The sequence below is a fragment of the Tetrao urogallus genome, assembly GCF_951394365.1.
Source record: "Tetrao urogallus genome assembly, chromosome: 5".
In the NCBI taxonomy this organism is placed as follows: domain Eukaryota; kingdom Metazoa; phylum Chordata; class Aves; order Galliformes; family Phasianidae; genus Tetrao; species Tetrao urogallus.
The window spans coordinates 10,467,677-10,491,488 of NC_136818.1; the positions used below are offsets into that span (position 1 = coordinate 10,467,677).

General features: G+C 54.8%; 3 protein-coding genes across 3 annotated transcripts; 1 reads left to right on the top strand and 2 right to left on the bottom strand.

The window, feature by feature from the left end:
* Positions 1 to 352: 352 nt before the first annotated feature.
* TIE1 (tyrosine kinase with immunoglobulin like and EGF like domains 1) lies at positions 353 to 11,247 on the bottom strand (the record flags this gene model as incomplete). The annotated part of the gene is made up of 23 exons (XM_079536553.1): positions 353 to 424; positions 514 to 613; positions 820 to 916; positions 1,057 to 1,097; positions 1,243 to 1,313; positions 1,461 to 1,574; positions 1,701 to 1,891; positions 1,974 to 2,084; positions 2,240 to 2,450; positions 2,551 to 2,864; positions 3,086 to 3,376; positions 4,673 to 4,963; positions 5,064 to 5,201; positions 5,356 to 5,514; positions 5,754 to 5,898; positions 6,049 to 6,194; positions 6,541 to 6,669; positions 6,787 to 6,927; positions 7,144 to 7,275; positions 7,373 to 7,528; positions 7,652 to 7,762; positions 10,409 to 10,696; positions 11,154 to 11,247. 23 exons carry the CDS (start codon positions 11,245 to 11,247, stop codon positions 353 to 355), a joined length of 3,543 nt encoding a protein of 1,180 aa, XP_079392679.1.
* Positions 11,248 to 14,390: 3,143 nt separating this feature from the next.
* LOC306946456 (type III endosome membrane protein TEMP) lies at positions 14,391 to 16,751 on the top strand (the record flags this gene model as incomplete). Its single annotated transcript, XM_079535487.1, has 4 exons — positions 14,391 to 14,646; positions 14,912 to 15,448; positions 16,086 to 16,232; positions 16,387 to 16,751. The coding sequence occupies 4 exons, from the start codon at positions 14,391 to 14,393 to the stop codon at positions 16,749 to 16,751; spliced, it is 1,305 nt and encodes a 434-aa protein (XP_079391613.1).
* A 5,529-nt stretch (positions 16,752 to 22,280) lies between these two features.
* TMEM125 (transmembrane protein 125) lies at positions 22,281 to 22,943 on the bottom strand (the record flags this gene model as incomplete). The annotated part of the gene is made up of 1 exon (XM_079535344.1): positions 22,281 to 22,943. One exon carries the CDS (start codon positions 22,941 to 22,943, stop codon positions 22,281 to 22,283), a length of 663 nt encoding a protein of 220 aa, XP_079391470.1.
* Between the last annotated feature and the right edge of the window lie 869 nt (positions 22,944 to 23,812).

A 23,812-nucleotide genomic window follows, 5' to 3' on the forward strand; every position in this document is an offset into this window, starting at 1 on the left:
TGCAGTGGAGCATGCTGAGAACTGCAGGGTAGGGAGCTGCCGGGTCTCTGCTTCCAGTTCTCACCCCGCAGTTTGGATGTTTGTCTCCTGCCAGGATGTGGGCTGCAGCATCCCAGCTCCTGGGGACCGGGCCCTTCTTTCTGCTGCAGACACCATGTAGGGCACACAGCTGGCACTTGTCCTTTGGGGCTGTCCACACGTGTCCCCCAGCCAGCATGCATCAGAAAGCAACTGGGAAGGGCACAGTGTAGTCCTGCTACAGGGAAGGTGTCCCAGCAGACTGGGGGTTGGCGTTTACCCCTCCGCTATGGGGGTACAAGCTGGTGGGAGCTGCATGGAGCTGGGTGCAGCCTCAGGCCTCCTCAGCAGTGGCATCAATCCCTGCATAGGTGAAGTTCTCAAACAAAGCCATGTTCACGTATGCCTGCATGGGAACACAAGTCAGGAGCAGGGGAGATGCTGAGGTGTGCTTGGTGGGGTTCCATGGGGGTGGCTGGTCAAGTGGCCACTCACCTTCCTGGCCTCCAGCATGCGGATGAGCTGCATGGAGATCTGGGCAAAGGGTGGGCGCTCGTAGGGACGGTCGCGCCAGCACTGCCGCATCAGCTCGTACCTGGGGGCACAGAGTGTGTGTGCACAGGGTGGGGTGGGCAGAAAGGCTGCTTGTGGGAGATGGGGAGAAGTGGGCAGGAGACAAAAGCATGGCGTAGAAGGCATGGGGCATTCATCCAGTGGTGCACAGGGGACCAGGATAGGCTGCCAGAAGCCATCAAGAACTCCCACAGATAGTAGAGAGGATGCAGGGCACTGCCAACTTACACCTCATCGTCACAGTTGCGGGGTTTCTCCATGCGATAGCCCTGCGGCAGCTTCTCGTAGAGCTCAGCACACGTCATCCCACAGTACGGTGTGCCCCCTGCAGCCACATACATACGTGGCTTGTGGTGGGGGCATGAGGTGCCCTCATCCCCTTGACATCCCGAGTTGTCCCTTCCAGAACTGCAGGAGGACCTGCAGGGACCTGAGGGGGTGGAGGGGACAAAAGATGAGCCTTACCCAAGCTGACGATCTCCCAGAGAAGGACGCCAAAGGACCACCTGAAATAGTAGGTTAGGTTGTGATGGAGCCAGCAGCCATATTCCACTCATGAGGAGGGGGACAAGCTGAAGGGGTTCATGGTGAGACTGGATGGGGCCAACAAGAGGGACAGGGGTGTCCCAGCCCCGGTGTCTGTGGACTTACACATCACTCTTGGTGGTGTACACGCTGTAGTTGAGGGACTCGATGGCCATCCAGCGAACTGGCAAGCGGCCCTGGGGAAACAGAGGGTGACCCTCAGTGGACATCCCAAGGAAAGAGGGAGGATGGTGTAGCTGTCTTCCAGCCGGCTCCCCATTGCTGGGGGATCCTGCCCTCTGCATCCATGAAGGATCCATGGAGTCCCCTAGCTCCTCCCTCACCATTGTCTTCTTCACATAGACCTCCTCCCCCCTGGAGAGGCCAAAGTCAGCGATCTTGGAGGCCAGGTTTTCTCCCACCAGGATATTCCTGGCTGCCAGGTCCCTGTGAATGAACTGAGAGAGGACAGCAGTGAGCCATCGCTGGCCAGAGTCGAACTGAGAGTTGGGGCTTGAAATGGGGATAGGGAGAAGTTGCTCCAGAGGGGAACACAACCCTACCCCGTGTGCCTGGGGACATACCTGCTTCTCACTCAGGTACTGCATCCCCTTGGCCACATCTGAAGCAAACTGGAGGAGCTGCTGGGAGGTGAGGGTGGACGCAGTGCCATGCTCCTTGGCAAAGGCTGGGTCGGTCTCCAGAACTCGGCTTTTGCGGAGGAAGTCAAGGAGGTTTCCATAAGGGGCATACTCAATGGCAATATACAGGTAACCTGTGGGCAGGAAGAGGCAGGTCTTACCAGGCTGTCTCTAAAAAAGGGCAGTAGCCAGTGGGGAAAGGGGGACAGCCCTCACCCTTGTTCTCACAGGCGCCCAGCAAGTTGATTATGTTGGGGTGATGGCCCAGCTTGCACAGCACCTCTAACTCTCCAGCAAAGTCCCGGTGGTCATTCTCTGAGGCGAACTCTGGAAGCAAAGCAGAGATGCACACCTGGACCCTTCCACCAGTCCTCCACAGACAACTCCTGCCACTTCTCAGCCCAAAGTGCTGCTTGGGATGCAACCTCATCCCCACTACCTCCCCACCTGCTTCATCCTGCCTGACCCATCGCAACGCTCACCCTTCAGCATCTTGATGGCTGCATTCATTTTCAAGCCATCTTTTTTGATCATGGCCCTGATGACTTGCCCAAAGTTCCCTTCCCCAATCATGTCCTCAAACTTGATGTCCTCCCACTCCAGGATGGGGTAGCTGAGGGGTTCGGGCTGTGGCTTGGGCCGGCGCGTCAGGGTCAGGGTCCCTGAGTTGAACTGCAGGATGGTCTCTTCTCCCTGCAAGAAGGGAGCAGTTGAGGTCAGAGGCATCGGGCACCCCTCTGCCCCACGGCGGTGCCAACAGGGCAGGTATCACAGGCAAGGGTGGGCTCCGCACCCTCTCTGTGTGGAGGTGAGGTCTGGCTGCATCCGGACTGGAGGCTATGGAGCGTGACCTGGATCGGGCTGGGACGTGGGGAGCTGGGGACACTGTCCTGGCAGGGCAGGCAGCACTCACCGAGCCAGACTGGTACGTGAAGGTGCGGCGCCGGTGGAAAAAGTTCTTCTTGATGAGAAAAAGTGCCAGCAGGGCAAAGAGGATGGTGAGGCAGGTGACGGACACGGAGCCGATGATGGCCAAGAGCAGCTGCTGGTCTACTCCCGACTGCTCGGTGCTCTGGCTGCCCAGGCTAGGTGGCACACTCAGTGCTCCTGCCAAAAAGAAGGATGGTAGACCATGGCTGAGCCTTGCATGGAGCTGCATGGATGGCTGAGCAGCAAGACCTCAGCCCTGTCCCGGCACACTGGGAGCCCATGCAGAGACCACAGGTCCCAGTGCCGTGACGTAAAGTTGGTAGTGCCTGGAGTGCAGAGGTGAGACACCCACCGAGGGGCTGGGTGCAGGTGCAGGCCTGCAGGGGCTCCCCACTCACCATCCCCCAGGGTCTTGGCTTTCACCAGCTGGCTCCACTCCCCTGGGACATGGGAGTTGGCCCGGACACGAAACTGGTAGGTGGTGCTGGCATTGAGGCCTCCAATGATCTTGGTTGTCTCAGCACCATTGTCGGTGTCAATCCACTGGGGCTCGCTGGTTCCCCCCACCTGCTGCAGCTCTACAATGTACTTGGTGATGCCCCCGTTGGGGTACTCAGGGACCTGCCAGTAGAGCCTGATGGCTGTGTCAGACACAGACTCTGCTGACAGCGACCGTGGGGAGGAAGGCCCTGGAAAGAGAAGTGGAGCATCAGTACCAGCACAGGGCTCCTGATGCTGCAGCGGCTGAGCACTGGTGGCAGAAGAAGCCTCCTCCAGCTCCTGTCAACAGCAATGGTAACCAGAGCTGTGCCAGGCTTGAGGGACCTCTACAGACCCTCTGCTTTATGCTGGCGTGATGTCAGGAGGTAAACATGAACTCATTTTTGTCAGGCACCTTATCATTCCCACTTCCTCTTCAGAGTCTTCTCCACATCCTAAAGCACACATCCCACAGTTACCCAAAGCTCTGAAAGTACAGCGCAGAGAAAGCACTACATCCTGCAGACATGACACCTAACAGCCCTCCCAGCACGTACCAGACTGCTCTCAACCTCACTGAAGCCACACCTTGTGCTCTGCTTCCCTTCTGGTTTACCAGAAAGGTTGGTCAGACTGATGGGATGTGGCCATTTGGTGAAAGTGTACCAGGGTTATTGCAAGCAAAAGGAAACAACTTTTTTTTTTCTTTTTTTTTCTTCCCCCACTGAGAAACTTCTTATTACAGAGTGTTGGAAAGGCAACAAGTGTAGACAAGTGTGACAGAGCGTGGCTGTGGGTATGAAGGACAGATCTATATTTGGTCATCATTCATCATGGCCTGAATGCCACACTCTGGATGCTTCTCAGCTGCATAGTGCTGGAGGCTGTTGATCTAGTGAGAACATGAGGACCAATTTTGCCATGTACCTGGCATCTACCTGCAAGTAACTGTTCGTAGTCTACCAGAGCTGGGATACAGGACCAGCCAAACCCAGGAATGGTTGCTCTTACATTTATAAGATGTTAGAATTCCCTGGATTTCTTTTTTTCCTTTTTTCTAAAGCTAGGTTATCTATTTCACTTTAAAGGAGGGCTATAAGAAGGATGGGGAAAGACTCTTCAGCAGGGTCTGTTGTGATAGAACAAGGGGAAAATGTTTCAAAGTAAAAGAAGGGAGATTTATATTGGATATAAGGATGAATGTTTTTACAATAAGGTGGTGAGGCACTGGAACAGGTTGCACAAAGTGGTGGTGGAAGCCTTGTCTTTGGAGACACTCAAGATCAGGCTGGATGGGTCTCTGAACACCTAATTTAGCTGTAGGTGTCCTTGTTCATTGCAAGGAAGTTGGACTAGACAGCCTTTAAGGGTCCTTTCCAGCTTAGAAGATTCTATGATTTTACAGAGCTCTCATTCTCCACAAGGTGCATGTGGGGAATGACTCCTGAAGTCTCCCACGTTCTAAGGCAAGCAACTCCCCCACCCCAGCCTCACATGTCACCCACCTTTGCTGTTGATCATGACCTTGTAGAGATCAGAGGGGGGCCCCAGACTGGTGCAGTGGTACACCAGCACCTCCAGCCCATACTCCTTGTTGAACTCCAGGCCCCCAATGTGTGCAGAGAGCACAGAAATGGATGTGATGTTTTTCTTGAAGACCAGTTGCTTTGCAGAGTCAAAGAGATGGACAATGAACCCATGTGCAGGCTCATGGTTACTCGGCAATTTCCAGTTGACGTGAAGGGTATTTTTCTCCTCAATAGACCAACCTTCAATCACAGGCTTGACTGTGGGCTCTGTGAACAAAAAGTGAAACCTCACTGTATGTCAGCCATGGGGCTTGGTAGACCCTGCACCATGCAGGGAAAGGTTCAGAGTAATGGGATGGGGACCCACCTAGGCATTCAGTCACCATAATGGCCTCAGGTCCCTTGCTGCCCTCACCACCATCCCCTGGTCGGCTCAGCTGCACCTTGACAACGTAGGCGGTCACTGGCCGGAGGTTCATGAGAGTGATGTTTTCACTGTTGTCAACTGTTAACCAAGAGGACATATCAAATCCATACCCCACCCTATCACCAGTGTCCTACCAGTGTCACTACAGAGGGGTCTTTCTGAGCGAGATGGAGACCTCTGCACACCCCAGGCTCTTCACAGGAGCCAGGTACCCATTCTGACAGCCACGTACCCACAATGGACGACCACACCGAGACATCATCCTTGGGCTTGTAGAGCAACTTGACAGAGACAATGGGTCCATCACCAGAGAAGCATTCCACAGGTGACACCACGAGCTGGCGACTCTGCTTGGCCAGCAGCCGGGGCGGGCTCAGGGGTGCTGGTGGCACTGGAGGTGAAGGAAGGAATTATATCAGTTGGACTGGGAGCAATCAGGAGCAGAGTACGAGGACATCTACAGATCTTGCCCCCTTCCAGCTTTGGCAGGTAAGGGAAGATCCCAACAAATGTTTTATCACCATTCAAACCTGACTGCAGCCACTCTGACACAAGATGAGTGGCATGTAGTCCACTTGTGGGGGGTCTCATTGCCACGCTGTGACCCAGCACCCTCAGTTCTTTCCTCACCTCGAATGTTGACCTTGACTTTCCGGCTGTCCTGGCCCCCAGTAGTAGAGACTCGGCATTCCCAGAGCCCTGCGTCGGCCTTCGTCAGATGCTGCACCTGGAACTCGCACGTGATCTGCCCCGACTCTATAATGGCTTTGACCAGCTGTGGGCACAGAGGTGCTATCAGCCACCATGGCAGCCAGGGTTACCACTTGGTGGAGTTGCCACCCACCATGTTGGGGATTCTGCCATTTGGGTGCAGGGACAGTGCCAAAGGATGGCAGTGAGGTGAAAAAAGCGGCTTCTGAGGTACCTTGAGCATGGTGCCATCAGCTTTGCGCAGCTCCACGCCATCGCTTGCGGGCAGCGGGTTGCCGGTGGCCACGCAGCTGATGATGGGCTCTGAGCCTAGGTTGAACTCCAGCTCCGAGGCCAGTTTGATGATCTGGGGGAAGTGGTCTGGTATGGAGAAACCAGCGTTAGGGCTCATCCCACTTCTCCCTGCTCACCAAGGACAATCAGACCTTTCCCGGTGCTGGTGGGGTCATGTCTGAGCACTGAGTTCCAGCTCAGATCCACCCCACACTCCAGGCTCAGGGATGCTCTTTGGCACATCTAACTAGGGAAAGCCAGACTACTCTCCCTTGTACAGTACCACAGTTTGGGTACCATAGGTCTGGGGGCTATTTTTACCAGCAAGGCAGGCTGCCCACCTGGCTGTGGAGATTGGTATCAGCTCCCTTTAATGAGGAAGAAGCTCACCCACAGGGGACAAAGCCCCTCCATGGCCCTGTGCCAGCCTCACCTGACTTCTCGCAGTGCTGCCCATGCCAGCCTGCAGGGCAGATGCAGCCACTGAAGCGATTGCAGCTGCCACCATTCCGGCAGGTACACATCAGAGCGCAGTCGGGGCCATAGTATCCTGGGGGACAGGCTGTGGGAAGAGGAGAGTCCACTGCTACCCCTAGCCACACTGTATGGGTCCACGTGCTCAGCCTGTGCTGGTGCTCAAGCCAGCAGGCAAGGCAGGATACTGCCCATGTTCCCATACCTTGGCTGCAGCGGGAGCCGCTCCACCCCGAGGCACAGGAGCAGCCATATGGGTCCGGCAGGCAGAAGCTCAGCCCCCTGCAGCCCTGGGCTCTCTGGCACGTCTCCTGGCAGTTGCGGCCAAACTGGCCTTCCCGGCAGGCTGGAAAACAAGTGCTTCATGGAGTTCCCTAGCACCATCCCCAGCAGGCAAGGAGTTCCTGCCCCAGTGTTTGTCCCGCCAAGGTGATAGAAGTAGGGGGCACTGGGAATGGGCAGATGCTGAGGGTGCTGTGAGTTTCTGGCCATGGTGACTAGATCTTGGAGTGCAGTGGGACACAGCTCATCTCCTCAGGGCAGAAGCAGCGACTGGACCTACCTCTCTCACATCTGGTGCCCATGAAGCCAGGAGGACAGATGCATTCACCGACATGGTCATGACAGATGCCCCCATTCAGGCAGTCGGGACAGTCCTTCTCACAGGATGGACCCCATTTCTTTGCAGCACACGCTGCAGGGAGAGCAGAAGGATGTGGATTGGCACTGGGCCGTGCGTCCCCAACATATGGGACGGGACAGTGGAGTGCCACTTCCCTGGCCCCACTCACCTCTAACGATAAGCCTGTAGAAGGCACTCCACAGAGGGCTGTCTCCCATGAAAGTGGCACTGTAGACACCATTTTCAGTCATGCTGACATTCGGGAGTGTTAGAGTGAAAAGATCACCCCGCACCTCGCCTCGGTCCGTGGTCTGGTAGTACGTACCTGCGGGGAGACAGGGGGTGACCTGGGGACTGCTGCACCCTGGGGTCGGGGAGTGAGGGCGACTGGGAGCAGGGCTGGTGCAGGGCACTGGGTGGTGGCAGCCCTGCTTGTGAAGCCACTTGCCATTTCTTTTCCACATTACATCCATCTCCTTCCTCCTGAGGACCCTGGCGGAGAAGGTGGCCGGCTCACCAACGTTCACAGACTGCGTGGCCTTCACCGGGAAGAGGTGGGCTGCCAAAGAGAAGAAGGTGCAGGCTGAGGGCAGTGCCTGGATGAGCCGCCCCGCTGTGCAGTCCTAACACACCTCTCCGTGGGGACATCACCACGCACATCTCCATCCACACACCTCAGGCAGAGGAGCCACAGGGAACCAGGGATGTTACCCAGGGTTGGGGTGTCCTGCGCTGTCCCAGCACGGGATGCTGTGACAGCAGCCTGGGGAGATATGACAGCATGAGACGCTGCTTGCTGCCAGACTGGGAGGTGTGTAGGCAAGAGGCAGGACCTGTGTCTCTGCCTCCCTCTAGCAGAGTACTCACATGTTTACCCAATTTCCAAGGTGTTGGGGTATGCACCACTCTCATAGCTACAGTGTGAGTCAGCCTGGGCACAACTTTGAGCCTAAACCAGACTATAAATATGTTAAGCACTGGGAAACCAAGCCCTGGGTGTGCCAGCAATGACACAAAAGAAGGGACACTTGGATACTGGCTGCCAGAGCCTCCCAAGTGTGCCAGATCACACCCTTCAACTGGCTGTGCTGTGTGGGAGCAGTGGTGCCTGCAGCCCAACATCCTGCCAGCTTATATCTACTTATTCTGCCATATGCCCAGTATTGTTCTCCCAGCTTTAGCCCTGGTCCTACACTGTAGCCACAAACACACTGCTGCAGCCAGGGTCTGATGCCCTGAGCAGACACCACATCTCATCCTGAGAACCAGGAGCTCCAACAACCACAGGTTGACTCCTGCTGGCAGCACACCAGCAGCCCTGCAGCCTGACCGCTGGCACCGCTGCAAGGCAAGGAGAGGTCCTGGCAATGTTTGTTTCAGCTATTTATTGTCTGTCTTCTCTTATCAGTGCTGTAATTTTAGACAGATCCTCTGACAGATTTCCTGAAGTTCCCTATTGTGCTCACAGATGCAAAAATAAAATAATTTATTTTTTTCTGCTGTGGCCCCTCCGGGCACCTCTCTGCTCGGTGATCTGACAAAACAGTTTGTTGGGTTTAAACCCTTCTCAGACTGCCTCTCCGGGTCTGATTGGTCTCTTTTTCCTGTGTTTTTACTTTCAAAGCTGATAATCCTTCCTCTGCTCTCATGCATCTTAGAAGATACTCACTGTCCTTGGGCAGCATTCCCTACACATGCTATTGTGAGCACTCAGCTGCACTGTGAGAGCTGATTCAATGCACGCTTGAGCCCTCAGCATGGTTTCTTTACACAGAACCTCACTCCTCTGGCAAAGATTTAACCTTTTTGTTACTTTTTCCTTCAATCAATCTTCCTCAATTTTTTTTCTAAACTTCTCCTTATCTAAATTAAACAGAGCAGCATCAGCTTTTTTGGCGCTTCTAACTCCTGCAGGGGCTTTGGGCCAGTGAACAAACCTGGGTCCCACTGACCACCTCACTCATATATAGGGAGACACCAATGCCACGTCAGTGTGCAAAGCCCCCCTCATTCCCTTAACGTAGCAATGTGTCTGTGCCCCTCTGTCCCTGCACACCCTGTGCCTGCTGTTCCACTTTCCAGTGCTCTGCTTTCCTCCCTTGGTGCCTCCCAGAGCTCTGTTTGCCCAGACCGGCTGTCTCTGTTTCTGATAAGGCCACTGCCATATTCAGTGTGAGCCTCTGGTCAAGGACAGAGAGCAATCCCTGCTCCTAAGAGGATGCTTGTGCCCCACTGGCACGGTCCTTATCGCAGTCTGTTTCCCAGCTGGAGATATTGGAGCAGCTCAAAACACTGTGATAGAGCTGTATTTTAACATGGGCAGGGAGATGTCTTGTTTTAGCCAAAACTTTCTAACAAAGAGCTTGAAAACACCCAGTAGCAAACACCTATCACAGAGAATTGCTGTCCTAATAACTTAGTGAAGTCTCAAGAGTCGTGAAGTCAGTGAGGGCAGTGCTGGGGACTATGTCCCCTTGGGCATTATCCCACTGTGGTGATGCCCTTTAGGCTTCTATGGCCCTAACGTGGAGCAGGAGCAGGAGGTGAACCCCATGCCCTCCCCAGGAACCTGCTGGAGGGCAGAGCCAGACATGCCAGTGGGACCAGGGGCTGGCACTGCCTGATGGCACCCGCTTTTGGTTGATGATTGCCAGACCTCACCACTTCCTTTGGCTTCCCTCCACCTGGACCTTGCCCTGCTCATGGGCACCATTCCCACCCACTGCCTGCAGCCGCCCTTCCCGCACACCTCCCTGGGGCGGTGGCCATGAAGCGCTCTTGGAGTTGGGCCATGCTCCTTCAGCCGAAAAACTTTCTCCTATCTTCATGGGGTGAAAAAGCTTCTTCACAAACATCCAAATGGCTGCCACTCACACCCAGTGCTTGAGCGAGACAAGACCTGGTGGTGGTCCACCTGGTGGTGGCTCTCTCATGTTCTGCACAAAGGCCAGAGGGGCTGGGCACAGCAGCAGCTGCCTGCTGACTCAAGAGCTGCCACGGTGCCAACAGACCCCAAACCTAGCCTCAGTGAATCATAGAGTGGCTTAGACTGGGAGGGACCTTAAAGATCATCGAGTTCCAAGCCTTCTGCTGTGGGCTGGCTTCCACCCAGTAGATCAGGCTGCCCAAGGTCCCATCAAACTTGGCCTCGAGTGAGTGAGTGAGTGAGTGCATCACACTCCCCAGAGCCCACTCAAGCGCTTACCATTGTGGCTGTTGTGCACGTAGACCACCTGGGCCTGCTCTGTTGGTGTGCGCCCCAGGCAGTAGAGGATCCCCACCAGGTCAGGCATGGAGAAGCCCCTGGCCTGGACGTAGTTGCTGCGGTTGCGGTAGTTTTGGAAGCCTGTCTTGGGATGCGTCATCACAATCTTGTTCTCCCGCTCAATCTGCAGGTAGCTCACGTCGCGCTCGCCCATGATGCAGGAGAGGAAGAAGTCAGAGTGGGACAGGCTCTGCACATTGGCAATCAGGGTGATGTCCAGAATGGCCCCTGTTGAGGGGAACATGAGAGAATGTCACAGCCAGACCAGGACATGGCCTCCTCTATCTAGGTCAGTTACAGGGATAGACCCCATAACCCAAACCTTAACCCCATTTCCAAGTCCTTCTTGCCCGCAGGCTATCAGATGGCACAGTGGACACTTTCAGTCTCTTTTTGGAGAACCCCATGGGCTCAGGTTACTGCATGAGCCAAGCGTGCAGTGTTATGAGGTTCCTCCTCCTGCAATCTGCCTGTGCCCCTGTCCTAAGCTGGGGTACAGAGGAGGATAGCTCAGCCCCAAAGCTCAGCCCCGAGTACTCCAAACCACCAATCTCAAAGGGATGTTTCCTCCCTTCATGCCCCTCCTGAGTCCCTGCTTCATTGGGACCACCACAGCTTCCTCGCCCCACCAGACCCCCCTGGGGAATGGGCTTACCTGCAGGGCAGAGGGAAAGGAGTCATTTACCTGCCATCCATGGGAAGAGAAGCAGAAGATAAAACTGGAGTCCCATGTCCTTGAAGTATGTCCCAAATCTGGCACAGGAAAATATCCAGCACATCCCAACCACGAGTGACAGAGCCAGTGGTGGCAAGTGACTACGGGCTCCACATGAGTGGAGGCTCAGGACCCCTGTCCCACACTCTCCATCTTGCCTCAGCACTCTCGCTTGATCACCGGGGGGGGGCAGGACCCCTTCCTCTGGATCATAGCTGGGGCATGGTGTGGATGATGCCTTCGTCCCCACCCACTCGGCTGCTGCCCAGCTGTGTGGCAAAGGGGCCACTGAGGTTGGTTGCCCAGTGGGGCTCTCCCGTGGGGCTAGAACGGCGCTCTCAGGGTGCCCCCAGCCATGCTGAGCTCCAGCCTGACCGGGTGGTACCCCAGCCCTTTCTCGCCTGCAGTAGTCAGGGTCTCACGCCCGAGCCTGCTCGTGCAGCGGCATCCTCATCGCCTCGGCATGCCCCGCGGCTATGGGAAGGGCTCTGTGGAGCAGGGAAAGGAAAGGGGCCAAGGGGCCGCGGCTGGCGGCGGCGGCGGCGGAGCCAAATCCTGTTTCCCATGCGGCGTTTCCTGCTCTCCACCCATTGTTCAGAGCCAGCCCTGACTCCAGGAGCCACAGGCAGGAGCTGACCCTCATGGGCTCTGTCCCCCGGCACCGAGGCCGTGCACACCTTGACCACCATGAGCCTGCATGGGCTACCAGCTCATGTCCCCACCACAGAGAGGTGACCAAGTGGTAGCGAAGTCCTACTGCTGCTCCTTGTCCTGCTGCTTTCCCCCGCACTTCCACATGCTGATATGGTAGTGCAATGTGTACAGAATGCCCCAGCAGGATGCCGGCATCCACAGCCCCATCCGTGTCCCTGTAGGGCTGAGTGGCAGGAAAGTGGGGACCTCACAGCCACTCTGCCACAAAATGAGGCAGAGGGGTTAGTTTGGCAGTGGCTGAGCAGAGCCCTCACAGCAGAAAACATCTGGACAGCCTGGGCAGGAGGGCAGCAGCTGCTGGGGGGGAAGATTCCTCTGCAGGGCCATAAGCACATCTGGGAGGAAGCTGGAAGCAGCAGAAAGTCTGGCTTTCCTTGACCGCCTTCCAGCCTGTCTCCCTCTTTCCTGTTTCAGAAACTGTCTGTCCTTGAGCTACACCCAGGGGAAAGATCAGGGCCTCGCCATGGCTGCAGCCACACTGTATGCTGAGGGACCTTGTAAGGCCACGGTGGGCTCAGGCAGGGCAGGGCAGGGGTAAATGCATGGTATTCCTGAGGAAATCACGGCAATCTTTACCCACTTGACCACACACTGCTCTGCATGCAGTGTATTGAGCTGTTCCCATGTGAAAGGCTGGCCTGCCGGGGAGAAAGATCCATGTTTTGGTGTGTCCCCAAGCCCATGCTGTATCCGGCCAAAAATCTAAAGCACACATGGAGAGGAAAGGGAAATCCATTCATCGCTTCCGACTATTTACAGTGCGCTCTGGGGCTGTATGGGGCCCAAGCAGTGCAGAGTGATGGCAGCAGACAGGGACTGTGCTGTGCCACCCCAGCGCCTGGCTGCCATATGCTGCCACCAGCAGCTCCCCGAGTGATGAAGAGACCCTGAAAAATGGGCACTGCGTACAGCTGCCTACATTTGCCCTGTAAGACACAGAATTGTTGGGTTGGAAAAGACCTCTAAGATCACCCAGTCCAACCTCAACCCACCCCATCATGCCCACTGACCACATCCCTCAGCAGGGAGTGTAGGCAAGGGAGTCAGTCTTTGGGAGACCCGAGGGCAGGGTCGTCTTTAAATGATGAACGTGTGGCCTTGGCTGCCCCAACCTGAACACAGGGGCTAATTACAGCAGCTGATTCCTCCTGCAGTTGGTGTTGCTACGTCTGTCAATCCAAAGCTTGTTTGCAAGCTCTTCAGGTCAGGGACTCATCAGTGAGCTCAGTACAGCTGCAGGACGGGGGATAGATAGGTGAATACATAAATAGTTGACTGCTTCCTATAGTTTACTGGTGGTAGAGGTCAGTCATGCTCAGGGCTATAATTGCTATTGTGCCATCTCATGCTTACCCATGTTTGAGATGGCCAGTGTGTGCCACGGTCAGCAGCGGCACAGCCATGCAGGCAGAACAATAGACTGTGATGCACTTTGTGAAATGTTGTCCAACATGATGAATCATTGTGATAAAGGGATTATTGATGTGGAACAAGCACACTTTGTGGGGATACTCTGCAAAGCAGGCCTTGCAGCACGCTCCTTGGAGAGCAAAGCACATATCCACTAGCTGCATGAAGGGGAAGCAGGGCATTGCTGTGGTCTGCTGGGGAGCTGGATCCATTAACCATCAACTCCCCACACTAGGCAGATCTTGGGGATCCATGAAGGAACCAGAGCCAACCACACCTACAGAATCATAGAATCACAGAATCATTTGCATCGGAAGGAACCCTTAAAGACCATCTAGTCCAACTCCCCTGCAAAGCTACAGCTCCATCAGGTGCTCAGAGCCTGGTCCAGCCTGACCTTGAATGTCTCCAAGGATGGGGAAACATCTTCCTTTGCATTTTTTTTTTTTTCCTGGAGGTTTCTATTTTTGCAGATCCCTTGAGTTGAAGGCAGGAAGGAGACTTCTCCAGGAGGTTTCATGGGGACATTCAGCAATGGCCCTGCATCTCCTGGCAAGGAACCAGCAACCCCAGTGCAGCCGTGCCCACCACACCTCTAACATGGAAAGACCACAGCGTGCACAGAACACCTGAATTTCTGCTGGATTCACAGCCCTGAATTTTTCTGCTGAATCACATTAGACTTAAAAAAAAAAAAAAAAAAAAAAAAAAAGATGACAAAAATACCCCTTTTTGTTACCATTCGCACATTTTAATCCAAAGCACTGCATGCCAGAAACCATCGTGTGCTGATACGTTTCCTGATAGGAAACGTGAACACCCTGCATGTCCACCCATGGCTGCCTCAGCAGCGCTGCTAGCACTGCCTTTCTGGAGGCCTGCTCTGCCCTCCGTGCACAGCAGCCCCAGGGGTGCCCTGCAAAGGAGGTTAAAGGCTGCCGCCAGCACCGGGGCCACGGGGAGACGGTGCCACCTCCGTGCCCACCTCCTGCCCTGCCCCAGCCCCGGAGCAGCCCAGGGCGCGGTGGTTAATGTGTAAGCCACACCGCCGCCTCTCTCCGCGCCTCAGGGCCGCAGGAGGGAATGTGGCCGCCAGGCTGGCCCCGGGCGAGCGGCGCCGTGGGGCATCGAGGTAGCCGTGGCCTGCCCAGGAACGGCCATCCCCGTCACCGCCGCACCTCACCGGCGCGGCTGGCTGCACCGCCCGCCCTCAAACTTGTTTTTCTGCCCCGCAGCTTCCTGGAGCTCGATGGCTCCCACCGGCCTGCTGGGTTTCTGCGGCCTGCTCTGCGCTTGGGGAGCGGCGGCGGCGGGACGGCCCTGCGGCCTGCATCGTCAGGTAGGGGCAGGGGCTTGGGACAGGTGTGCGGGCGGTGGTGTTCCCGATGACTGCAGGAGCACTGCAGGCGGGACTGGCAAGGGCTCGTCTGGGCTTTTGTGCTGCCGGCTCCAGGCATTGCTCGTCTGCAGCGACGCAGAGTCCCTGAGGGGCCCTGGCCAAAAGCGGCTGTGTGCCAGGTTTGCGTCGCTGCAGGGAGCCCCTGCTTACACATGGGGTGACACGGTTACTGCAGCAGAGTGACAGTGACGCCCTCAGAAGGCAGAGGGCCCACCTCAGCAGCTCTTTCCCCAGGGATGGGCTGACTGCAGCAGGAAGAGCCTCCTGCACGCTCCAAGCTCCCTTCCGAGAAACATCACCGGCTTAGACCTCTCCTTCAACAGCTTGGTCATGCCGCAGCGTGGGACACTCTTGACGCATTTCCCTTCCCTGCTCTCCCTCAACCTCTCCAGCAACGCCCTGCTCACACTGCACCCCGCTGTCTTCTCCAACGTCAGGGCATTATGCCTACTGGACCTGAGCAACTGCAGCATCACCTACCTCCACACAGACGCTTTCAAGGGCTTGGAAAACTTGCAAACCCTGCTTCTAGGAAACAACAGTTTGCGAGAGCTGGAGGTCCCGTTGTTTCTGCCGCTGAGAAGTCTCCTCCACCTGAACCTGCAGAACAATGCACTGATGTCCGTGGACACTTTGATGTTGCAGCTGATGGAAGCCATCCCATGGGTCCAGCTGGATGGAAACCCCTGGATCTGTGACTGTGTCACATATCCCTTACAGCAGTGGCTGAAGCGCAGGCAAGGTGAGAGGTGGGGGGTGGGTGTCAGGATGGGTTTGGGATGAGAGGGATCCTGGAAAGGGAATTTGGTCCTTCTGCTCCAGCCCTAAGACTGCTCTCCTCCCTTCTGAGGGACAGCAAACTGAGACATAATGTCTCAGTTCTTCATTTTCAGGTACACACAACATCCAACATTTCTGGGTATGACAGACAGGAGGAAAATATTCAGAGATCTATACTTCAGCCACTTTTCTGGGAAACTAACACTCCTAAATCCATATGCACGTATCTGCATAAAGTGCACAGATCTTCACAAGCATTCAACATCTCCTGAGGAACAGGATCAGGCTTTAGCCCCCCAAGCTTGGCTCCCAGGCAAGAGCAGCCCTGTGACCATGGGGTTTCTATCAATGTCCATGAATTTGGCATTGCCTAGTTAAGAAGAGCTGCTAGTGGTGGGCACACGCTCATACAGCTGTGCTTATTGGGGGCTCCATAGTCAGAGATTTTTTCCTCTAGTAGTGCCTTACACAGAGCTGAGGACTGACAAGGCTGGAGGGCAGCACTGGAAGTGCTTGAAAGCAAGAAGGGAATGCTTTCTCTAAGCTGGGGAGGGAACAGGTGAAGATCCCCTGTCCCACCTTAGCCTGTTGTCTCCCAGCCATGCATGTCACCTGTGCATCACCTTCGGAGCTGCAGGGACAGGACATCGCAACTCTGGATTCCTGGGAGCTGGGCTGCCAAAAAAGCCAGAGGTTTCCTCGAGATGTCAGCCCAGCACAGCAGACCACAGTTACAAACAACAACAGTAAGTTGGGTCAGGGAGAACTACCTTCCTCCTGTCCACCCCCAGGGGTGGCCTCCTCACCACAAACAGCACTGTGAAGCATGCACGTGGTCAGCTGTGGTGGAGCACCTGCTGTGCCACAGCCCAGCCCTGATGAGCCTGTCCTCTGCTGCAGCCACCGCGCCACCTGCGGGGAAGGGAGGAAGGAGCTGGCCCTACCTAGTGGGCTTCCTAGTGGCTGCCATCAGCATCTCCATCCTGGTCGCTCTGGTTGCCAAGTGCAAGATCTGCCACAAGCACATCACCAGCTACCGCCACCGACCGCTGCCTGAAACCAGCTCGATTGGAGGCGGCCCCTTGGAAGAGGGCACTGGCTGGGACAGGGGCTCCTCAGGCTGGGGTGACAGTGAGAATCCCCCTGTGTCCAATATCACTGGCCTGCATGTTGAGGATGATGATGGCTTCATCGAGGACAACTACATTCAGCCCAGTGAGCAACTGCCAGAGGAAGAGGAGAGAGAGTCACACATCTCCATATGAGGCTGCAGTCCCTCTCCATCTCCGTGCCCCCATCTCCTTTCTGCCATTTCCACCTACCCTTGGCTTTTGTCCCCATGCGGATGGGGGCAGGAGGGAAGGAGTGGGATGAAGGTGTCCCTGTGCCCTGCTGTGACACCAGCAGAGCTGCACTGGCTTGGAGACACCAGATGTGCTGCTGTTCTCCCAGTCTTGCTTGGGTACTGAGGATGAACAGGATGATCTTGATTGCAGCTGGGCAAGGCAAGATGCCCAGGGATGGGTCCGCCCCTCTCCCTGTCCCACTGCTCCTTGTGGGGACTTGGGCACCAGCCCCTCTGCCCCATGGCACTGGACCTGGCCCTGCTCTGTCCCCACTCTGTTGTCACTCTGGGAGCAATTAAAGCATGATTTAACCCTGCCTCTGTCTATGATGGTTTGCTGGGGCTCCCCCCATGGCCCCACATCTGGCCAATGGTGTGTGGCAGCCTGACCTCTACATTTGTCTCAGATGGCCGATCGTTTTGTCAACAAACTTTTATTGCTTACACTGCAAGGATTTCCTGTGTCAGTCCTACATGTGGGGCAGTACAGCTTCTATCCCACTGACTCCTTGTGAGGAGGATCCCACAGGGCTGGCTGCCCTGTTTTGGGCATGGGACGTCCCACAGAGCAGTGCTGCCAGAATCCTCCAGCTCCCCATCCTCTGCTGTGACTTGCTACCTGATCCTCTTTGTGCTGGCATCACATTCGTTCCTCCTGCAGCAGCCATTTGGTGTTCACGCTGATGCTGTCAACAAGGCGTGCAATTGATCAGTTTACTGAGTGATAAAGCAGGTAAAGTGATGCTGAACAATCTGGATGAGCTGAAAGCACCCCATTCGCACTGTGGATGGCAGGAGTGAATTAACCTTGCATGGGAAGGCTCTGTTGGCAGTGTTTGCTTCCAGTACTGTGTGAGCCACTGGGGCTGGGTGCTCAGGAAGCAGCTCCACAGCTGTCTTCTGGCAGGACAGTCTCTTTCCTGCACTCTGCTGCACCCTCCAGCTGTTTTAAAACACAGAGAGCTTAGGAACTGAGGTCTTTGGGCTTTCCAGGTGAAAGCATGAAAATAATTAGGAAAATGGGAGGTCCCATTTGCCAGGCTTCCTCCTCCAGCCCAGGTAATTGCTCATTATGGCTCTGGAAGGGTAGTACTAGTTAGTAGGAGATGGGTGCTTTTCATCTGCATTTGATTTCAGTCAGAACTCCTCAGCCTCAGGAGGAGGCCTGAAGGGCTGCTGCAGCTTCTGCTCCTGTGCACAGGCAGTGATAGCCTGCACCTTTGACTAAGCAGCTACTGTGAAAACCTTCTTCCTCCACCTCTGGTGACTGCTCCGGGCAGCAGCAGGACCTCCAGTCACCTTCCTAGTTTTCTGCTGACAGTGCCATGAGACTGAGAGGCTCTCTGCTCTGCCACTACCATGGGGCAAGGCAAACAGAACTGCAGGGTGCTCCCTGGAGCCACTGTCCCACAGTTTGGCCCTGCTGCAGACCATGCTCAGGATGGGATGTGGATGCTGCCTTGGTTTGCTCAGGTGTTGCTGTGCTCTTTGTGTCACGAGACAAGAGACTTACAGCATAACTTTTGTTGTTGTTCAAACAAACCAGTAATGTGGTCTTGTACACCCCGTGCTTGTGTGTTGCTGCAAGATTCCTGCTAGTGTTTCTCCAGCATTTTTTTCCTGCTGGCTATCTCCTCTGTTTTCCCTTTTCTTGCAGCAAGACGTGCTAGAAGGGCACCTAGAACGTCTGCAGTGGCAGGTGGGCACGTGTGCTGCCATGAAATGGCCATCTCTCACGGGACTGATTGCACAGCCACCATCATAGCATTTTACAACTATTCTAATTGCTGCATTCCTGTCATCTCTGTGGTGAGATGTCACAGCTCACTGTCCCTAAAAGTTTGGGAACCTCCGCCCTGTCCCTCAGGGGAATGCCTTCCTGCAGCCCTGCCACGCGGCTGACTCCCCACTGCTGACTGCTTCGTTATTAATTGTCTTTTCCTTTACTTCTCTTCTTACTAAGATGTTTACGCAACACAGTGTATACAAAAGCAAATAACACACCTCAGAGAATGTAAAGCAAAGGGCACTACTGAGCAGGCATTCCAGGCACTAAGCAGAGAGGAAGCTTAGAGCATTTCTCAGGCAAGGAACGTGTTGCCTGAAACTATGAAGAGATGGAAACCCGGTGCCTTGTTTCAGTGGTCAGTCAGTTCTCTCTCTTATATGCCTTATCTATATAAACTGAGCACTTCCTGGCTTAATTTTGCAGTCACTGCTCAGTGTTTTGTCGTCTGAACTCATCTTAAGAGCCCCTTACTGTCTGTGCCCTTCACTCTGAAAATACGATGCAAAAAATGCTGCAATTTTTGGAAATTTCTAGCATCTTTCAGGTCAGATAGAAGAGGAAGTTTAAATGCTTCCTGAAGGAACAGGACTGGAAAAATGCATTTCATTTTGGATGCTAGCTCCTGAGATTTTCAACACACGTTTTATGACTAGAACTCTTGCTGGACCCATATTTTACTTTTGATCTCATCAGTGCGTTAGAGGAGATTAAACATACAAGTACTTCCCAGATTGTTTTACTCAGAATCTCACTTACTTGCCAAGTGGTGAGTTGCTTGTCTACTTTGACCCCATATGGAAGTCCCCAGTTTACCCTTTAACCAATCTGCGTGGATGCTTTCCTGACATGGGGCTGTGCAGCCCTGGTGCCTGCCTCTAGCAGCTCATATGTGCCAGGGAAAATGGGAAAAATGCATCTGGACTGCAGAGCTGGGGACAGCAGAGGGGCAGAGCAGAAAGGAGGAGCCTCTTCATACCAGGGTCATCCTGGAAGCTGCCAAAGGCTGAAGGCCTGCAGTTCAGACAGGCGGAAGTGAGCAGCAGCAGCTATGCAGGCGGACTGGTTCCAGGCTCGCTGGAGGCAGCAGCAGCTACCACCTGGCTCAGGGCTCAGCCCCACCGCAGGTAAAGCAACTACTCTGTCAACAAAGAGATTGGCACTGTTACAACCGGGTGGCTTTGTGTGCTTCCCTGTAGCTCCTTATAGGGGCATGGCAGTAAGATCTTAAGTTCATAAAGTCTAAGGGGGACCAGTTGTGGCTAGGTCCTAATGCAGAGGGAGATGCACGAGCATCAGGAGGATGGAATCATGTACCAGGAGATAAGTACATGCAGTTTGGTGTGTGGGGACATTGCCGTGAGGGCAGAGGAACTGAAACTGCAGCTATTGTGATTCCTGCTCTGAGAAGAGGTCAGCTCTGCACAGCCCTGAGATCTCCTGTTTGGAAGAAAGGCCACAGTGAAACACCATCTTTTGGCACGGCCAAATTCTGCAACACTTTATTATGTATTTCCATGCACAACACAGGAAATGAGAAAGGAACAAAACAGTAATGCTTCTGCAGGAGGTGAGTCAGTGCAGCCGCTCCATCAGGGCAGCCAGGCACCCTAACCTCCCTGCTCAGAGGCAGCTCGTTCTCACACGTTTCTTCCTTGGGCAGGGATTTGGTCACCAAGCATCTTTTCCTGGCAGAGTTCACGTGTGCACATTCTGAAGGGGCTTTGAATGGAAGGATTCACATTGGCAGGCAGGCAGCACGGAGCTGCGAGCTGGGCACAGGCATGCATCTGCCAGAGGTGCCCAGATGTGCAAAACAGCGAGTGTGCAGGTTGGGAAAGCTGGAAGCAATTGCAAAGGTGGGCAGAAGTGGTGCATCTTGGTGTAACCGCATGTGCACCCACACAGATGTGCAGAGCAGCAGCTGTGGGTTATATAAAACTTCTGACCAGCTGCAGCCCTTCCCCCAATATTGCACACAGCATCCTTGGGGCGAGCAGCTCTATGGCAAAGGACTGCTCTCTTCTGCACAAATGCAGAGCATTTAGCACAGAAAGACCTGAGCTTATTGACACCCTCTTAATTTTTGGGCAGATTAAGGGAAGTGATCCAGAGAGAAGGAAACAGCGGTTTAATAAGATCTACAGACGATATGGAAGTGACAGAAGAAAATACAGAAATAACAGATCCAGAAGAGAAAAACCATCACAGTGTTCCCATATTCTGGGGAAAATAATCCAAAGCTTCTGGGGGAGGGAAAGTCAGTAGGAGCAGGGCAGGACCAGATGAATAAAGACGTGCCCTTGTGATCTGAGTGCATCAGGAATGGTAAGCTCTGGAGCTTGTCCAGCTGAACCTGGTGGGGCTCACAGATGCCCCAGGTGTACCACGGGCAGTGAAATATGGTATTCCTAAGGGAATGAGCTATTGTCCTCTTCACCGTAAATTTGCTACCAGACACACACACACACACACACACAAAAGAATAGTTCAGTCTTGTTCTGTTAGAGATCCAAATTCTCATGGGTAACTTGGAAAATAATGGGCAAAAATAGTGGTTGGAGCAGAGCAGCACAGATCTGGGGGAGATGAGAGCACATAGAAAGATGCAGAGAAAGAAAGTTTGCAGTGGAACAGCATGGCTAGGAAGGTTAGGATCGGTGCCTATGGAAAGTGCAGGAGCAGTGAAATGGTTTGTGGGCCCAGGGAGGGAATGAAAATGTTGAGAGGTAAATTGTCCTCAATTCACAGGGAAGGTTTCTGAGGTTTCTGAGGGTGAGCTGTAAGTCTGCCTCTAGGAAAGGCACTCAGTGGTAGGTACCTCATAGAGGCACAGCACCAGAGCTCTGAGTAAGGGACAGAATGGCAGCACTGCTGCACAGCACAGCTGCCATGCCAACTCCCATCGGGTCTGTGCTGGGGGACCTGGGGTTGAAAAAACCCCAGTTCTGGTCTTTGGGCATCCCAGCAGCACAACCCCAGCAATGGCACTTCTCTGTCCTTAACTTGCAGGGCTGCAGTGCACTGGTGCAATCACTGAGCCTCCCAACACACAGTGTACAAAGCTGACAGTCCACCACGGCCCCTACACCAACACCCTCTGATAAGTCAGAGTCATCCCTCTGACAAGGCTCAGACAATGGTGAGGCTGCAGCAAAGTGGTATCGGGAAAGACGTTGGCATCACAAAAACAAAGGGCATTTCAGACACAGAATCTCCCACAAATCCCCCCACAGGAGATTTCTTAGGAGCTGGGTTGGGATTATAGCACTTCTCATTATAGAAAATTGAAACCCCTTCTGCCAGGAGAAGCACGACCCAGGGAATTGAAGGAACCAGGCTCTGGGGTCCCCGAGGTGTGGGATGGGCTCACCTTGGCTCTGTGACAGCGGACGTGGTCACCAGAGCAGCAGCTACCGCGGGAGGATGTGCTGAGATAAAAGGCAAATAAAGCTCCAGATCAGGTCTCCAGACCTGTTGAGACAACCCAAGGTCCCTACGATACTGTGAGCCTGAGGTTCAGCAAATGCCAGTCGTCTTGGAAGAAAACATGAGGCACGACTCCTGCCCTTCCTTTGGGAAAGGCTGGCGCAAGGACTGCTGAGGGCTGTATCCAGTGAGCCTCTCACAGGGCTGTCGCAGTGCAGATGCAGCAGCCACAGGTCAGATCAGGTTGGCCATGCTGGAGGTGGGAGGAAGCCGCCTGTTGGCAGCGAGGCGGCCAGAGATGGTGAAGACTCGGATCTCGCCGGTCTCCAAGCCACGGGGAGCAGCCTGGCAGCAGGAGGTGCAGAGCAAGTAGAGCAGCAGGCAGAGCAGCAGAGTGCTGCCGGCAGCCAGCAGGATGATCCCGCTGGTGAACATACTGGCCAGTGGCCGTGCTGGGCTGAGCTGCATGGTGGTGGTGGAGAGGATGGTGAGCACCACCCCACAGACCAGCAGCACCAGGGCACTAAGCAGCAACACCAGGCAGTCTGAGAAGCCCCCGCTCTTCAGGAGCTCTATCTGATGCCGGCTGCGGATGCAGTTCATGTCCTGTATTGCTGAGCTCAGCAGCTGCTTCAGCAGAACCAGCAGGGCCAGGAGGCACAGCGTGGTGCCCACTGCCAGCCGCCATTCCCCAGAGCGGCTGCTCGTGCTGTACAGCAGGATGATTCCCCCGATCCCACAAGCCAAGATCAGTACCACGGCCATCCCGTAGCACAGGATAGACTTCTTGGGGTCCTGGAACCACCAGAGCTCCACATGCTCCTCCAGGATGTTCCTCTGGATGTGGTCAGCATCTGCGGGCGTGCGGGGGGAGCTCAGGTCTGCCAGCTCCGGCATGGCAGGCAGCTGGTGTGGAGGTGGTGGCACAGAGGAATGTGGACCCTCGCAGCAGAGGGAAGGTCAGAGCAGTGGTCCTTGCAAAGGCAGCTGCATTTCTCAAGTGGGGATGCCTCTGTCTTGTTCCTTAGAGCCTGGTGGCACACCCTTCCATGGCAGAGCTACCTGGAGAGCTACAGTCCATGTGCTGGGGCTGAGCCCACAATCTGAGCAGTGTTGCAGGATATGATGGAGCATTCCCAGAACAGCACCATGCAGGAATGTCCAAAGCTGCGTCCTTCCTTTATTGCGTGCTTCATCTGAAAGCCAAGAGAAAACAGCATTAAACAAAGACTCTGACCCCCTGCACTGAACAATCCCCTGCCAGAACCCAGATCTCAGTTCCTCAGGGCTGGCCCACAGACTTCCCTGATGCCCTCTCAAAAGTCCCATCGGCCACACCTGTCTTCCCTCCCTGTGCCACGAAGGGATGTCAGTCAGCACCAGTTCCTTTCACCAAGCCTTTGCTCAGAGTGAGTCCCCAGCTCTGCAGCCCCACATGCTATGCACTGAAGCTACTGGCACACTGCTGCCCATGGGCTCTACTTGCAGCTGGTGCTGGCAGCAGGGCAGGATGGAGCAAAGGCCAGTCCCCTCTGGGATAAAGCCCCATTCACAGCTCCCACTTCACATGCTCCCTCATCAGCATCAGCCTCTTGTCACCAACTGGTTCTGCTGCCCAGAATGACAGTAGGAGGTGGGGGGGCCCAGCCTGAGGCTTAACCCTTGCAGTTCATTTGCTCAGCCCTTTCCCTGTCTCATTAGGAATCTCACTGCAGAAATGATTATACCTCTGGTGGGCTCAGCACTTCCATGGAAAGAGCCCCAGA